Genomic DNA, 18,132 nt, shown 5'->3' with positions numbered 1-18,132 from the left:
GAACTACAGGCCAATATCCCTAATGAATATAAGTGCAAAAACCCTTAATAAAATACTGGTCAATAGAAGACAAAAGTATATAAAACAAAGAATTCACCATGACCAAGTGAGATTCATACCCGGGGTACATGGATGGTTCAACAAGCAAAAGACCATTAGTATTATTCACCACATTAACATGAAAAGTTATAAGACCCACATGATAATATCGATAGATGTGGACAAAGCATCCGACAACATCCAACACACATTCCTCTTTAAGACACTGAAGAAGATAAGAATGGAAGGAAAATTCCTCAATATAACACAAGCTATATATGAAAAACCAACAGCCAACATGGTAGTCAATGGAGAAAAAGCAAAAATAATCCCACTGAAAAAGGGGACCAGACAAGAAAGCCTCTTGTTCCTACTCTTATTTAACATCATAATGGAGGTCCTAACAACATAAGGCAAAGAAAAGACATCAAAAGTATTCATTTGGGGAAGGAAGAGGTGAAACTATTGTTATTCGCAGATGATATGATTTTATATATGGAAATTCCCAAAAACTCCACAAGGGGAGTACTGGAAGCAATAGAGGAATATGGCAGAGTGGCAGAATACAAGATCAACAAACAGAAGTCTATGGCACTGCTATACACAGTGGACAAAACCACGGAAGAGGGGATCAAAAAGGGAATGTCCTCCACAATAACCAAGCACAACTGGAATATCTAGGGATATACCTGTTTTTAAAAAAGATTTGAATGAGGAGAACTAGAGAACACTATTGCAAGAAACCAAGAGTGACCTCAACAAATGGAAGAATAGCCCAAAACTCAATATAGTAAAGATGTTAGTTCTGCCCAAGGCACAATATAAGTTTAATGCTATCCTGATATAAATACCATTGTCTTTCTTCAAAGAATTAGAAAAGCTGATTACCAACTTCATATGGAGAAGGAAGAGGACCATAATTCGCAGAGAACTCCTCAAGATGAAGGACAAAACCAGAGTGCTTGCTTTACCAGCCACAGTGCTTGCTTTGGTGCAGCCACAGTGAACAAAACAGGATGCCTGGTGGGGCTTGATCAAGGGCAAGGTAGCCAAGAGGAATAACTGAAACCCGAATGCAGGCTGAACATGATAGTGGGACAAGTAGAAAGTAAAAGAACTAGGAGGCAAAGGACATTTATGGAGGTCTGAATACAGGAATGTACACATGTAAATATATTTATATGTTTAAAATGATGGAGAAATAAAATCTATGTACATACATTTATATGTTAAGTATTAAAGTAGCAGACAGACATTGGACTTCTGCTCACGTACTCCCTCAACAGAAGAACACTTTTTTTCTAATAACCTGGCATTCTGTGATGCTCACTTTCCTGACAGGATCACTGAAGACAAATGGGTGCCTAAGCAAATGTGGTGAAGAAAGCGGATGCTGTTCAGCATTCAAAAGATATAGCGTCTGAAGTCTTAAAGACTTGAAGATAAAAAAGTGGCCATTTGCTGAGAAGCAAAAAATAACACATGGAAGAGGCACACCAGCCTGTGTGATCATGAGGTGTCAATGGGATCAAGTATCAGGCATCAAAGACCCAGACCAAAAAATCATTTATCAATTTGAATGAGGGGGAGTATGGACTGGGGACCCAAAGCCCATTGTAGACAATTAGACATCCCCCTACAGAAGGGTCACAAGGAAGAGACGAGTCAGTCAGGGTGCAGTATAGCATCGATGAAATATACAACTTTCCTGTAGTTCTTTAATGCTTCCTCCCCACCCTCCACCCCCACTCACTATCATGACCCCAGTTCTACCTTATAAATCTGGCTAGACCAGAGCATCTACACTGGTACAGATAAGAGCTGGAAGCATGGAAATCGAGGACAGATAAATCCCTCAGGACCATTAATGAGAGTATTGATACCAGGAGGGTAAGAGGAGGTTGGAGGGGAAAAAGGGGTCACTGATCACAATGATCTACATATAACGCCCTCCCAGGGGAACGGGCAACAGAAAAGTGGATCAAGGGAGTGTAAGACATGAAAAAAGTAATAATAATTAATACATTATCAAGAGTTCATGAAGGAGGGAAGGTGAAGGAAGGAGGGGGGGAATGAGGAGCTGATACCAAGGGTTCAAGTAGAAAGAAAATATTTTGAAAATAATGATGGCAACATATGTAAAAATGTGCTTGACACAGTGGATGTATATATGGATTGTGATAAAAGCTGTAAGAGCCCCCTTTAAAATTATTTTTTTTTCAAGGGAGGAAATCAAAATAATTCCTCTCATTAAAAAATTCGACTACCTTCCCTGGTAATTAAAATAAGATGGGATGTGATTGTTACATTAAAATAAAACATCATTTCAAGAGTCACCAAAAAAAACACCCTAAATTAATGACACTTAATGTGGTGGATGATGTGGTATTATTGTAGAACGTCAGAGCAGTTCCTAGAAACACACCTGGCTATATAATCATCTGATAAAATTCAATTTTCTATCAGTTTGCTTTTGAATTGTTTGACCTTCGTTTACTAAGGTTACATCATTTGTATATAAAATTTGCTTTGTTTTATTGAATATTCATTGAACATTTACAAGGTAAATTCATTTCCCACCCAACAACTCACACACATTTTGTTTTGTGACATTCACTATCATCCCCTCAATGTGCCATAACTCTTCCTACTTCTCCCTGGAATCCCCATTTTTATTCCTCCATCTTTCTGTCCCTTCCTGCCTTCTGAACTTTGTTTATGATCAAAGGCTGCCATTTTGGTCTTGCATGATTGATATTCTGGGGAGCGCCTTCCTCGTGGATGCTAATTTTTGGCTGTATAGTCTCATTCATTGTTTGGTGTGACATGATCTCCACAAGTAGGACTATTCTAGATCTGAAGGATGTATAAGGACTCTAGTCTTAGAGAGGAGGGGGCAGGGTCACCGATTTCTATCAGACCAGTATATATGGTCTGTATTATGATTTGAATTTTATTCTACATTTTTCTTTCACTTTGTCTATTACCTTCTATTGTGATCCTGATCAGAGTGGTGTATAAAAATCCCTGTTTGGAATTTTCCAAATAATTTTAGAGAATGATAGGAGGAGTGTCATTTTCATGAGGCCAAACATTTTAATAGTTTAAGAGATTAAAGTTTCTCTCTATAAAATAACATTGGACTGTGAATTGTCACCATAAAAGAAAAATGTTGATTTTATATCAAGTAAAAAGGATCACAAGTTTACCACCACTGAGTCAATTCTGACTCATAGCGAGCCTATAGGACAGAGTAAACTGTCCCCTTTTGGGGGGTTTTCTGTAAGTTTTTATAAGAGCAGAAAGTCACATCTTTCTCTTGAGGAGTGGCTGGTGGCCTTGGACCACCTACCTTGCCATTAGCAGCCCCACTGGTGATCCACTGCACCGCCAGGGCTCCTTAGTAATGAAACACTCATCTAGATACATATTCAGAGCAACTCCTGTCATTGGTGTTTGGTCCACCAACTTAAACTGCCACTTAAGGTAATCTCATGGCAATCATATGCCAAAATATAAGGTGTAATCCTTGACATAGACTTGTATGATTCAATTATAAAGCCTTCATTCAGATGATCTACTGTCTGCTCTTTGCATTCCTCTTGAACTACCAGGTAAACAAAATCGTAAATTAGAAAACGTGTGACTCCCTGAGAATACATATGCTGATGGCATTTTGAATGATATCAGAGTGGGACTTGAAAAGGGATGAATAAGGTTTGGAGATTTTAGTCTCTGATTTCAAATACATCAAAATCCCCTAGAATGTCTCTGAGGATGGAAGAGTAATGAAGTTGATGGCTCTTTAAGCTCTAGGGAAGTCCTTGTTTACATCACTCTCAGGACCTCACCTTTAAATATTTTCTCGAAGGAAAAACCTCTGCTCGGAATGTAGACCTAGGAGAATTGGAGTTTGAACCTTTAGTAATACAAAGTAAAGCATAAAGTCTTGGGATGGAGTGGGATGGATAAAGTGCCACTAGTAATGCCTTTGAGAGGCATTACTCAGAAGCCAGCCCACAAGTCAAGCTGTCCTTCAACTGCTGATGTGCAGGCCACAGAAACCGTCCTTTCCTACACTCTCTCCTTGGCTCCTTTGCCAGTGACCCCACAGTCCTGTGTTTGCCTTGCCTCGGCCCTCAGGTGAGAGTGGAAAGGTTTCTAAGGAGCCTGAGTCTGCAGGATTCTCAGATACGAGGTTTTATCCGGCATCAGCGGGGATAGAATGGTGGGAAAAATGGACTTTTTTCATTTACTCTCCAACACACACTTTCATATTTTTTCACAAAAAGTTATTCTATCCCAAACATCCCCTCCAGAACCTCAGGCTCAAAATCCTTCTCTAGATTTTTTGCCTTTAGTGATTATACACTCCTATCTTATTTTCCTCTTACTGTTGACAACTCTATCTAATTCTCCTGGTCCCCTAGTTGCCTGCACTTTGGTCTTCATTGTTTGTTGTTTTGGGGGGTTATTGTGTTTGTTTGTTTTTTCATTTTCATTAGTTGGACTGGAAAAGATCTGATACAAAACTAGAAATATTGAGCATGCCCTGGGTCTAGGAACCAAGAGTATATATTCTGGGAACTCTGACCTTACCACTCCCATACTTGGTGGCCTCGGATGGACAGAGGAGAGTTGATGGAAAATAATTATTGCTACCCTTTTGGTCATAGGGAGGTATAACTCCCCCTACTGGTGCCAGTTTACTGAACCCCATACTCAATCAATTATTTCAGTGCATGTCAGGCAATGTGACCCAGCTTCGTCACCATCTAATTGACTCAGCCTTTACTCTGTGACATTTTGTTATTGTGAAAGATCTGTTGGCTATGAGGGTGCATACATGAGTATATAAAATAATTGTGTATATCTATATGACCATGTGAGTGCATGTTTGCATGAGACACTAGACTTGTGACTTTGGAAATGAGTTGGTATATGAAAATGCTCATAATGGTGTATATATGAGAAGAAAGAGTCCCCATGTAGACATGGGTGTGAAACAATAACTAACAAGGCCCTATTGCATTCTTAGGGGAGTCTTAGAAGGATAAAAGATCCATTGCCTGTTCTTTCACTTAGAGAAACAACCAGACCTGCAGATTCCCGGTATCCTTCTTCCTTTGCTTTCTCTCCACCTCCCTATATACCTGTCCTTTCTGGTTAGCTTCTCCTTCCTGTTTTCTTCTAACATATACTGTCTTTACTCTATCTCCCCATTATTATTATTATTATTATTATTCTCCCTCATTTTCTCTCCATACCAGAAAAGGAGATCCTATTATTGAAGTAGAAAAATTTACAAGACTATTTGAAACCTTGGCCTTCTTTATAATATAAATTATACTATATTTCATTTTACTTAGCGCCAGGGCTTCAAACTTGGGTGAACTGGTCACCAGGACCAATATAGTGAAACTGAAACAGAACCCAATTTGTAAATATGGATATGCTGAATGGTAACCAGAATGGGGAAAGCTGCACATCGAAGCCCTGGAACTAAAGACTCAGAAGAGGGATCGTGAGCCTGTTCAGGAGCCTGATGCATGAGGTTGGATTATTGCCAGAACTGTAAGGTGTCACACTCAAAGTGGTGCAATCAGGTACCACCTTTGAATGGGGTACTGTTGCTCGCAACTCTGCTCATTCGGTTTCTTTGCAGCACACACACTGCTCTTGTTTTCTCTCAGGAAGATTAAGTTTCCCTCTGAAATATCCCTGCTATGTTCATCATGTAGATATGCCCACATTTTCCAAACTCAAGTCGGCACTAGTTTTGCTTCTTTGGTCATGAGTGAACTGTAAAGAACTTGTTCAAAGCCCTGCTGAAATTGGTTGCCTTAATTATTACTCTCCTTTTCTGTTGTGAAATAAACCACATATTCCCCAGTTTACACACACACAGTGCATACACACATGTGCATGAAAAAGCACAGTACTACCCTTGAGATTCAGAGAGATTCGCTACCTGAATATAGTCTCTACCTTAAATAAAGTCTCTCTTCATTGAAAATATATCAATGTAATAAGGCTATTATTTAATGAAATCATAGATATCGCTTTCTACAGACACACACATCAACCACATTATTATTAACTCAAGAGAGTTTCATATATCTTTCTAGGAAAATATAGATCTACTTTTTAAATATATATCAGAGCATCATCACCAGAATATCATTATAGCAACTGATGTTTTTGTTTTGTTTTTAACTGGAGTTGTCAGACATTGTACAAACTACATTACATCAAGTTCCCAACCTAGTCTTCACATACATTCCATCATATTATGGTAATGTCATTTTGCAAACTAGGAAACTGAGAAATAAAGGAGGTAAATAAATTTTCCTTTTGTCTATTTTATATTGAGATATTAGCCCATCTGAATTTTTTGAAGGGTGTGATAATGTTAAGTGTCAACTTGTCTAAACTATGATTCTCAGTGTCTTGGCAGACTCAAACTGATTGTTCCTTGGTGGTATAATATAATGTACAGAAGTCTGACTTACCAATAAAACATAATTCTGAACCAATCCCTATAAAATATCCAATAGCAATTGCTGAATCATTCATACAGCTAGCCAGAGTTCTATTAAGGACAAAGTAGATCGCTAAATCTGTCATTTTCTAGCTCAATGTTCTGTAGATGGCAATTCCTTGTGAAACAGACACGGCAGGAAACAAGAATATAAGGAAAAGGAAATGTACAGGGTGCTAGGCCTTGCACATGCAGCCAGACAAAGAGGGAGTTGGGACCAGTGCTAGTCCTCTCCCTCACTGCTGGCCAGTCTGCAGCATCCAAGGCCCTGATGTGGGCCTTCCCTTTAGAAGATCTGCTGATTTGGGCTTGCTCAGCCCTGGCATCCATGGGAATCAGAAGTCCCCAGCTTGATATTTAACCCAAGGATATGGGACTTGACAGCTCCCACAACTGTGTGCACCATTTCCTTGAAATCCTTGTAAACCTCTCCATATAAATTTTCATGTATGTGAAGTCCTGGTGATATACTGATTACACGCTGGGCTGAGGTCCATCCTCGCGGTTGGCAGTTCAAAACCATCAGCAGTTCCACTGGAGAAAGACTGGGCTTTCTACTTCTGTCAACTGTTACGATATTGGAGACCAGGGCACTATGAGTCAGCATTGGCTCAATGGCAGTGAGGTTTTTTGTTTGTTTGTTTTGTTTTTCTAATAGTCTTTAATGGGTTCACTCCTTTAGAAAGACTACCCTAAGCAGGGGAGAAATAAGGATTGATGTGAGAATGTATGGGTCTTAAAAAGTAGTCAAATGTCCTAACACAGTTTTAAAATAATTTATCTTTCCTCCTTTGTTTGCTCCATTCCTTTCTCATTCATTCACTTCTATACTTAGGTTTGATTCTTATTCATCTGTTTTAATCCTTTGAGCTGTTTATTTTTATGAACTCAAATAATGTATGTAAATTACTGTAGAACAGACTTCTAATATCAGCTCACCATGGGAAACTTTGTGGAATAAACTCCCTTGAAGGGGATGCTTTATTCTTGTGGAATACTGTTGCACTCTCTCGGGTTGTATTTTATAGAGTTTGCGTGTATATTCATGGGTATTTTTCTTATGCTAATATCATAAAATGAATGGAATTTTCCTTTTTCTTCTACACTCTCGATCAGGTCAGTGCTCCAAGAGTGATTTATTTGAATGTTTTTGAAATTTTTCTTTATGTTTTTGTTGCTGTTGTTGCTGATGATATATTAATAATTCTATTTGCTGATACATCGATATTTTGCAATCATTTGGCTCAAAATATTTTAGAATTCTTCCCTGGCCATGGGCTTTTAGAAGTTTTTTTTTATTTAACTTCCAAACAATTGAGGATTTTCCAAATGTATTTTTGTTATTGGCTTTTGTTATTTTATTATTGGTTTTGTTATTGTTATGGTAAGAGAATATATTTGATATAATTTCAATCCTGTAGTATTGAGGTTTATTGCCTGGGCTGTGATCTATCTTTGGTGAATATTCCCTTTGCATACGAAAGGAATATATTTTATATATATGTGCTTGTTGGGTGGAGTTTTTTATATAGGTCAATTGGGCCAAGTTAGTTGTTAGTGTTGTTCAAGCTTTCTATATACTTACCGGTTTTCTTTCTACTTGTTCTTCCAAGAGAGGTCCCCTGAAGTTTCCAATAGTATCTGTGGATTTGTATTTTTATCCTTTTAGTTCTATCGATTTCTCTTTATGTGTTTTGAACTTTCATTTAAAGTGCATATATATTTAGTATTGTTTGGAGTTTTTTGATGGACATTTTAACCATTATTAAATATCCCTTTTGGTTTCTGATAGTATGCTCTATATAATAATAGCTTTGCATCCCAGACTTACATCCCAGAAATGACTAGAGCTTCTATGATATCTATTTTTTCTATACTTTTACCTACACAACTATGTCTATGTATACAAACTGTGCCTATATAGATAACATGTTATAAAGACAACTATTAAGTCAAGTTTTATTTCTACATTGTGATTATCTTTGTCTTTTAACTAGAATATGTAATCCAGTTACTTGTTAAAAAAATAATTTATTGTGCTTTTAGTTGATGTTTATACAGCACTGTAAGCTCCCATTAACGATTTCTACGCAAATAATTTTGCTATCTAGGATACGTTCTTTTTTTTTCCATTCTTTTTTTAATTTTTTTTATTTTAACAATTTATTGGGGCTGATACAATTCTTTTCACAGTTCATACATATACATACATCAATTGTATAAAGCACATCTGTACAGTCTTTGCCCTAATCATTTTTTTCTCCTTTCTTCTTTTACATTTTATTAGGGACTCAAACAACTCTTACCACAATCCATACATATACATACATCAATTGTATAAAGCACATCCATACATTCCCTGCCCCAATCATTCTCAAGGCATTTGCTCTCCACTTAAGCCCCTTGCATCAGGTCCTCTTTCCCCCCCCCTCCCTCCCCATTCCCCCCTCCCTCATATGCCCTTGGTAATTTATACATCGTTATTTTGTCATATCTTGCCCTATCCGGGGTCTCCCTTCCCCCCTTCTCTGCTGTCCCTCTCCCAGGGAAGAGGTCACATGTGGATCCTTGTAATCAGTTCCCCCTTTCCAACCCACTCACCCTCCACTCTCCCAGCATCGTCCCTCACACCCTTGGTCCTGAAGGTATCATCCACCCTGGATTCCCTGTACCTCCAACCCTCATATGTACCAGTGTACCGCCTCTGCCCTATCCAGCCCTGCAAGGTAGAATTCGGATCATGGTAGTTGGGGGGAGGAAGCATCCAGGATCTGGGGGAAAGCTGTGTTCTTCATCGATACTACCTCACACCCTAATTAACCCATCTCCTCTCTAGGATACATTCTTAATGTATAGCCTTCTCAGTTTTTCTGTTCTGGTTGTTTTGTTTCCATTCATCTCATTTCCCTGTTCTCTAACTTTTTCATCTTTGTTTTAAAAGTAAAGTTGACCATTTGGTCTCATGCAGATTTTTTGTAGTGGAGCATTCATGAGTGATTAACTTAATTTTGTGATCCAACCTGTTAGTAAGCTACAGGTTGACCTTAAGGGGCTCATTTCTATTCAAGTTTTGAAGACTATCTAAGAGTAATATTCTCAAGTCGCTATACAGTATGAATCAGTCTATTAAGGCTGGACTTAAGAATTTTTGTTCCATTCGAATCAGGATGGCTAAATTGTGACCCTCATCAGGAAGGTCAGTAGTGGTACCTGCCCACCAACTACTTCTCGTCTGAGGACAGATGAGGTCACACTTCATGTACATTTTTGGTCCTGTAGACTAATTTCTTTGAGTCTTTGATTTCCTTCTTTCTGTTTTACTTCAGATGAATAAAGAATGATAGGTGTATCTCAGATGACAACTTGCAAGCTTTTAAGTACCCAGAAATTACTTACCAAGCTAAGATATAGAACATAAACTTTACGGATTATATTATGCTAAGTGGCAGAGTTGTTCCACAAGACTATTATCCTAAAACCAAACTCACTGATATTGAGTTGCTTCCAACTCATATAGCAATGCTAGGACAAGGTAGACCTGCCCCCGTATGGGTTTCTGAGACTAAATTTTTTTTTGAAAAAGTAGAAAGTCTCATTTTCTTCCATGACACAGAGGGCAGTTTCAAACTGTTGACACTGGGTTAGCATCCCAACTCATTGCCATTGTGCCACCAGGACCACTTAGTCTTCATGAAATAAGTCTCTAGAAGTGCTTGCTTATATCTAAGAAGTATCTACAACTGTTTACTCTATATGTTTTATTATATATAAATAAATATACACACATGCATATACATATAATGATAACTGTATAGACACACATATATAGTCACACATACATAGCAATACACATAAATTTATATATATGTAAGTATGTTTGTGTTTATATATATATACCTGCACTCATATTTTTGGTGGTTATATGACACAGAAATTACTAAAATGTTCTTTTTACTTGAGTACATTTTAATAATATCATTTGCCTTCATCAAGCTATACATACTTCACCAAAATTAGGTGTTATCTTTTCCATCATCAAGAATAACAAGTATCTACCATCTAGAAGCAGATGACACAACCTTGCTTGCTGAAAGGGAGAAGGGCTTGAAGCACTTGCTGATGAACATCAAGGATTGCAGCCTTCAGTATAGATTACAACTCAGTGTAAAGAAAGCCAAAATCTTCACAACCGAATCAACAGGAAACATCATGGTAAATGGAGAAAAGATTGATGCTGTAAAAGTTTTTGTCTTGCTTGAATTCACAATCGATGCTCATGAAAACAGCAGTCAATGCACTACAGATGATGCATTCCATTGGGTAAATCTGATGCACAAAACCTCTTTAGAGTATTGAAAAGCAAGGATGTTACTTTGAGGACTAAGGTGTGCCTGATTCAAGCCATAGTTCTTTCTTTCTTTCTTTCTTTCTTTCTTTTTAAATCGTTTTATTGGGGGCTCATACAACTCTTATCAAAATCCATGTATATATCAATTGCGTAAACCACATCTGTACATTCATTGCTCTCATAATTCTCAAAACATTTGCTCTCCACATAAGCACCCAGCATCAGCTTCTCATTTTCCCCTCTCTCCCAGCTCCCCCGTCTCTCATGAACGCTTGATAATTTATAAATTATTATTTTGTCATATCTTTACACTGTCCAATGTCTCCCTTCACCCACTTGCCTGTTGTCCATCTACTAGGGAGGAGATTATATGTAAATCCCTATAATCATTTCCCCCTTTCCACTCCACATTCCCTCCACCCTCCTGGTATCACCACTGGTCCTGAAGGGATCCTAGATTCCTTGTGTGTCCAGTTCCTATCTGTACCAGTGTACATCCTCTGATCTAGCCAGATTTGTAAGGTAGAATTGGGGTCATGATAGTGGGGGCAGGGGAGAAGCATTTAGGAACTAGAGGAAAGTTGTATGTTTCATTATTGCTATACTGCACCCTGACTGGCTCATCTCTTCCCCATGACCCTTCCATAAAGGAATGTCTAGTTGCCTACAGATGGGTCTTGGGTCCCCACTCCACACTCCCCTTCATTCACATAGATATGAATTTTTGTTCTTTGATGCCTGATACCTCCCTTCAACACCTCGTGATCACACAGGCTGGTGTGCATCTTCCATGTGGGCTTTGTTGCTTCTGAGCTAAATGGCCAGGTGTTTACCTTCAATATGTTAAGACCCCAGATGCTTTATCTTTTGATACCCAGGAACCATCAGCTTTCTTCACCACATTTGCTTATGCACCCATTTGTCTTCAGCGATCGTATCAGGGAGGTGAGCACACAATGATATGATTTTTTGTTTTGATGACTGATACCTGATCCCTTTGGCACCTCGTGATCACACAGGCTGGTGCACCTCCTCCTGCTGCATCTGATATTAGATGGCTGCTTGTCTACCTTCAAGTCTTTAAAACCCCAGATGCTATATCTTTTGATAGACAGGCATGGTATTTTCAATAATTTCATAGGCATGTAAACGTTGGACACTGAATAAAAGACCAAAGAATTGATGCAATTGAATTGTGGTGCTGTGAAGAATATTAAAGGTACTGTAGAGTGCCAAAACAAACAAACAAACAAACAAATCTGTCTCAGAAGAGACATAGTCAGAATACTACTAAAAGGCAAGAATGGTAAAACTTGGTCTCATGTAATTTGGACATGTTGTCAGGAGAGACCAGTCCCTGGAGAAGGACATCATGTTTGGTAAGGTAATGTAGAGGGGCAATAAAAGGGAGGAAGACCCTCAACAAGATGGGTTGACACCGGGGTTCCAACAAAGGACACAACAGTTGTGCAGATGGTGCAGCAGTGGGCAGTGTTTCTGTGGGACATAGGGTTGCCCTGAGTCGGAGCCCGGTCGCTGGCATCTAACAGCAAACCATCTAGAAAGTGAGCTTCCCTCTTTCTCCGCGCACAGCCCCCTGGCCAATAATGTACGTTAGTTGCTGTGTATTTGGCTGCTCGTGTCATTTCACAAAAATGAGAACGTACAATAGTCTGTTTCGTTTTGTGATTTACTTACTTTGACTTACCTTGCTCAACATAGTGTCTTGCAGGTTCATCCACAATGTAAGATGTGTAGCAGTCCAGATTATTTTAATGTAATTATAGGTAGGATAGGAGTTGAACCTACCATCTTTCTTCCCCCACCCTATTTTCCCATCTGCTCTTCTATCCTTTTTATATTCTCTTTTTTTCTGCATTCTTTTGAATTGGTCAAATATTTTGAAAATTGTTCAATGTTGTACTTTTTATTTTACCTGCAATTCTTTGTTTTCTATGTTAGTAGTTACACTGAGAATTACAGTACGTATCTTTAACTCACCATAGCTTTACACTTAAGGCCTGTCCTTTCTAGGGTATCGTCTTAGTGAGAGGGTGTTCATTGAGTGTTCTCCTGTCTGGCCAGTTAAAATCCCATAATTGCTCCCAGAAACTCCCCAGTCGTTGTTCTATGTTGGGCTGTGCAGGTTTGCAGTGTGTGTGCACAGTTTAATATTCAACCAAGGTATGTGTATTCCTAGAGCTCCTTCTCTCTGCCTCTCTGGTATCTGGTGTTCTCTTCCACCACTTTCATGTGCTTTGTCAGTACCAATTCGTGATCTCTGTTTCCTTAGCTAAGCAAAGCTAGTGTTTTCTGCCCAGGCTCCAACCACTTTGACCAGGAAACTCACTTGGTTTCCTTTTTATGTAGGATTAGCTCCCGAGCTTCTGTTATGTCTGAAACCCATTGTTACTTGTGTTTTATCCAGTTTTATATTTGTTTTCAGCAAGAGTCTGAGTATGATTCCAGTTATATTGTGAAGGCTGAAAGTAAAAGTAGTGAAGTGATTTTCCCTTTTTAATATATAATTGTAATGGCATTATGTGGCCTTTTAAAGGAAAAATAACTTTATATTTACAAAATAGCAGTAACAGAAAAACCAAAACTCCAGTATCCAGAGTTAACAGCTTTTAAAATCATAGACAATTTTTCTCCAGGCTTCTTTGGTACATTTTGAAAACATTAACATTGATCCCCAAGGCACTGGCAAAATCACTTTTGGAAGGTACCAGTGGGAGATGATTATCACGTTTTTAATAATAACAATCATTAGCTGTAGGATCCGGAGGAATCAGTAGTGCTCACATAGCACGGAAACAGAGAAGAGGAAAAGAAAATGACAGACATCACTTTGGGGCCCTAGTCCTAAAAACAGGTGAGTTATTCCTATAATCAGAAGCCCTATGAGAGAGGAAATGACTCTTTGGGATAAATATTTCACTAATTTTTGTAAACCTAATGACAGCTGGAGAAATAGACATTTTCCAAAAATGTCATTGATACTGTGCTCATGTCCCTTTTCACTGTTCACTTATACTTATTTGAGAGCATACGATACATACAACTTTTAAACCTTCACTTTTCTATTAAAATGATCTAAAACACATCTCCAATATCAGAGAAATCTCTTCATAAATTTGATGATTAGATAATGTTCTATAATAAAAGAAGGCTTCAGAAAAGCATATTATCTCTTAAGGAAGACCAGTCTTTTAAAGAAGACTAGGTAATAAAGATGATTTCATGGAATGAATTGGTTATAAAATTTTTATATGAACCATGATCTCAAAAGTATTTTTCCCATGTCATTAAGTGTATCTTTATTTTTAAGACTACCTAACAAAACTAAGACAACTGTAATAATGACAGAATTTTTCTGCTGGTATCTACTTATGACAGGAATATGTTTAAATCTATTTTGTTTGGAATAAACTCGTGTATGTATGAGGTGGGACCCTGGTATCAATTTTTTAAACTTTTTTATCCTCGTAGTATTCTCTTTAGTGTACATGCTTTATTTTCATGCAAAGTTTGCCTTTCCAAGGTCAAATTAAGTTTCCAAACCAAACTCACTGTCATGAAGTCAATGCTGACTCATAGCATGTATGCTTCTGTGACTTTCCAAGACTTAACCCTTTACAGGAGTAGAAAGCCGTGAAGTGATTTAGCTCTCTGTTTCCCTACTAGCGTTGTCCCTCAAATGCGCTTTCTCCCATGGAGAGGTTCGTGGTTTCCAACTACTGTGCGGTTAGCATCCCAAGCATAACCACTATGCCACCATTTAACTAGAGCATACATTTGAAAACTGAAAATCAATTTCCAGGTACTAAACAAATTTAATGCCTGAAAATTATTTCACATTTTTTCAAATATATGCTATAATTACACATGAGCCCTGGCGGTACTGTAAGTTAGGCCTTGGGCTGCTAATTTCAAATCCACCGGCCACTTCACGGGAGAAAAGTGAAACTGTCTGCTCCCATGAAGATTTACAGTCTCAGATGGGCAGAGGGTATGTTTGGAGTATGAACAGTTAATAGAATAATTTTATGCATGACTAATTTCCTTACACTAACCAACCATTTCCTAATTATATGTGTATACCTACTCCCCATTTGGTGGTGTAGCAGTTATGCATTAGGCTGCGATCAACACCATGGACAGTTTTAAAACTACTAACATTAATAATGTCCAAATTTGGCAGGAAAGTTGGCTGTGATAGTTAAGGTAATTTTCAACTATGCCAGGCCATGACTCTCAGTGGTGTGGCAATTAAAGTAACTCAGCAGTATATGATGATGTAATCATTCTCTATTTTTTGACTTGATGTGACCATCCTCTATTTTTACATAATACAGATTTTTTGTATAACAATCTGACCTTTGAAACCTGGCCATGTCAATAAGTGATAAGTGCATGTATGCGGGGCCTTCACAATTTTCATAGATATAATCCTTGATTTTTTAAATTCCATTTCTCAATGAACTTTTTGAAATCTCCACAGACATCCATACATGTACTCATCACCTATCAACATGGCTAGGTTCCAAAATCCAAGTTATTATTTTTAAAAATCTGTATTATGCAAATATGAAGGATGACCACATCAAATCACAAAATGGAAGATGATTACATCATCACATGACTGCCATGTTACCTCATTCCATAACTGCATTTAGTAAGATCCACATAAAATTTCATATTCTAGTAGCAGAAGTTTCCCAGAAGACTTATACAGCATCATGCTCTATAAGCTTTGGAACTGGAGAGAAGGTTGTCTTCCAGTTATAGCTATCTGATCAGAACAAAATTTCTCTTCATTATAAATTAACACAAAGTGTATAGCAAAAGCCTACAAACATCAATCTTTTCTTTAGGATTTATAGGTTTTTCTTTTGCTTATCTGAATAGGCACACAGGAATAAATATCAATGGGAGAAGAAAACCAAACCTTTGTGACAGAATTTATCTTCCTGGGCCTGTCACGGGACTTGCAGACACAAATCCTACTATTTATCCTTTTTCTCTGTGTATATCTGTTAACTGTGCTTGGAAACCTGCTCATCATCATTCTCATCCACATGGATTCTCGACTTCATACTCCCATGTACTTTTTTCTGAGATATCTCTCTTTTGCGGATCTCTGTTTCTCTACTAGTATTGTTCCTCAAATGCTGGTCCACCTTCTGGTAAAGAAAAAGACCATCTCTTTTTTGGGGTGTATGACACAAATAATTGTCTTCCTTCTGGTGGGGTGTACAGAGTGTGCTCTGCTGGCAGTGATGTCCTATGACCGCTATGTGGCTGTCTGCAAGCCCCTACACTACTCCACCATCATGACCCAGCAGGTATGTCTCATGTTGGCTATTGGGTCCTGGGTTAGTGGGGCTCTAGTGTCACTGGTAGATACTACCTTTACTTTCTGTCTTCCATACCGGGGACAGAACATAATCAATCACTATTTTTGTGAACCTCCTGCCCTGCTGAAGCTGGCTTCGGCAGACACCTACAGCACAGAAATGGCCATCTTTGCCATGGGAGTGGTGATCCTGCTAGCTCCTGTGTCCCTCATTCTTGTCTCCTACTGGAATATCATCTCCACTGTGCTCAGAATGCAGTCTGGAGAGGGAAGGCTCAAGGCCTTCTCTACATGTGGCTCTCACCTCATTGTCGTTGTCCTTTTCTATGGATCAGGAATATTTACTTACATGCGACCAAACTCCAAGACCACAAAAGAGAGGGATAAGATGATATCTGTATTCTATACAGTGGTAACGCCAATGCTGAATCCCATCATTTATAGCTTGAGGAACAAGGATGTCAAAGGGGCTCTCAAAAAATTAACTAAAACAAAGTCTTCTTCTCAGAGGCAATGACTTCTTTAGATATATGATAACTTTCTTAATAGAGGAACAGGATTTCTCTAGAGGTGTGAATGTATTCATTTTAAGAGGAAGCCTAAAAGAGGAAGACATGTTTTAGAAACTGAGAAGCCCTCACAATAACTGGAACATAGGGAAGAAATAAACAGTTGAAAAGTAACATTATAACCTGATTGTGAAAGGCTTCAAGCGCTAGTTTGAGGAATATTTTCTTTCATTCGGGTGCCATGGCTCTATGGATTGAATAATATATCCGTAAAATACATATTGAAGTTCTAACCTTGGTACCTGTGAATGTAATCTTTTTCTAGAGGTATGTTCTTTTACTTTCTTATGTTGATGAGGTCATATTAAGAGTTCCTAAACTTAAACCCTCTGAATGGTGTCCAATAAAGGAGGGCCAAAAGAGAAACGGATGCTTAAGTGAGACACTATGTGATGATGGAGGAAGATGCATTTGGTAAGCAGCAAAAAGGAAAAGAAAACACCCAAACTTGCTGTGAGTCATCAGGAAAGAGGCTCACAGAAAAGATCAACACAGAGTATTTGGACTTTTTGTCTCTAGACGATAAGAAAGTAAATTGTATTCTTTAAAACTCCTCTGTGATATTTTGTAATGGCAGCTCTAGAAAATTAAGACACATGGATATACAGGGGCTACTGCCTCCCGCCCCCCACAAAAACAGATTTTCCCCCAAAGATACATATTTAATTTTTTTTACAAAACAACCTTATCACCTTCAAAGTACTCTCTATTACACTTAATACATTTATCAAATCTACAATTTCATTCTTGGAAACATTTTCTCAAACTCATCTGTTCGAATGACTCTTTTTTCTTCACCTCTTCTACATCGTCAAATTGCTATCCTTTCACTTGAAGATAATCAAGTGGCCATCTAGCTAAGAAGCATCAAACCCCACATGGAAGAAGCACACCAGCCTGTCTGACCACGAATTGTAGAAGGAACCAGTTATCAGACATCAAAAAACTAAAAATCATATCAGTGGGTGCCCACCCTCCTGATATGATCACTGAAGACAAATGTGTGCATAAGCAAATGTGGTGAAGAAAGCTAATGGTGCCCAGCTATCAAAAGATATAGCATTTGGGGTCTTAAAGGCTTAAAGATAAACAAGCAGCCATCTAGCTGAGAAGCATCAAAGCACACATGGAAGAAGCCCACCAGCCTGTCTGACCACAAGGTGCAGAAGAGACCAGTTATCAGACATCAAAGAACTATAAATCATATCTATGGGAGCCCACCTCCGTGATACGATCACTGAAGACAAACATGTGCATAAGCAAATGTGGTGAAGAA

At 38.3% G+C, this 18,132-nt stretch overlaps 1 protein-coding gene across 1 annotated transcript; it reads left to right on the top strand.

Moving 5' to 3' along the window:
* The first annotated feature begins 15,859 nt into the window (after nt 1-15,859).
* OR2D3 (olfactory receptor family 2 subfamily D member 3) lies at nt 15,860-16,804 on the top strand. Its single transcript, XM_075548467.1, has one exon. The coding sequence runs from the start codon at nt 15,860-15,862 to the stop codon at nt 16,802-16,804; it is 945 nt and encodes a 314-aa protein (XP_075404582.1).
* The last annotated feature ends 1,328 nt before the right edge of the window (nt 16,805-18,132 follow it).

The sequence above is a fragment of the Tenrec ecaudatus genome, chromosome 4, assembly GCF_050624435.1.
Source record: "Tenrec ecaudatus isolate mTenEca1 chromosome 4, mTenEca1.hap1, whole genome shotgun sequence".
NCBI lineage: Eukaryota > Metazoa > Chordata > Mammalia > Afrosoricida > Tenrecidae > Tenrec > Tenrec ecaudatus.
This window is presented reverse-complemented; position numbering and strand designations above follow the sequence as displayed.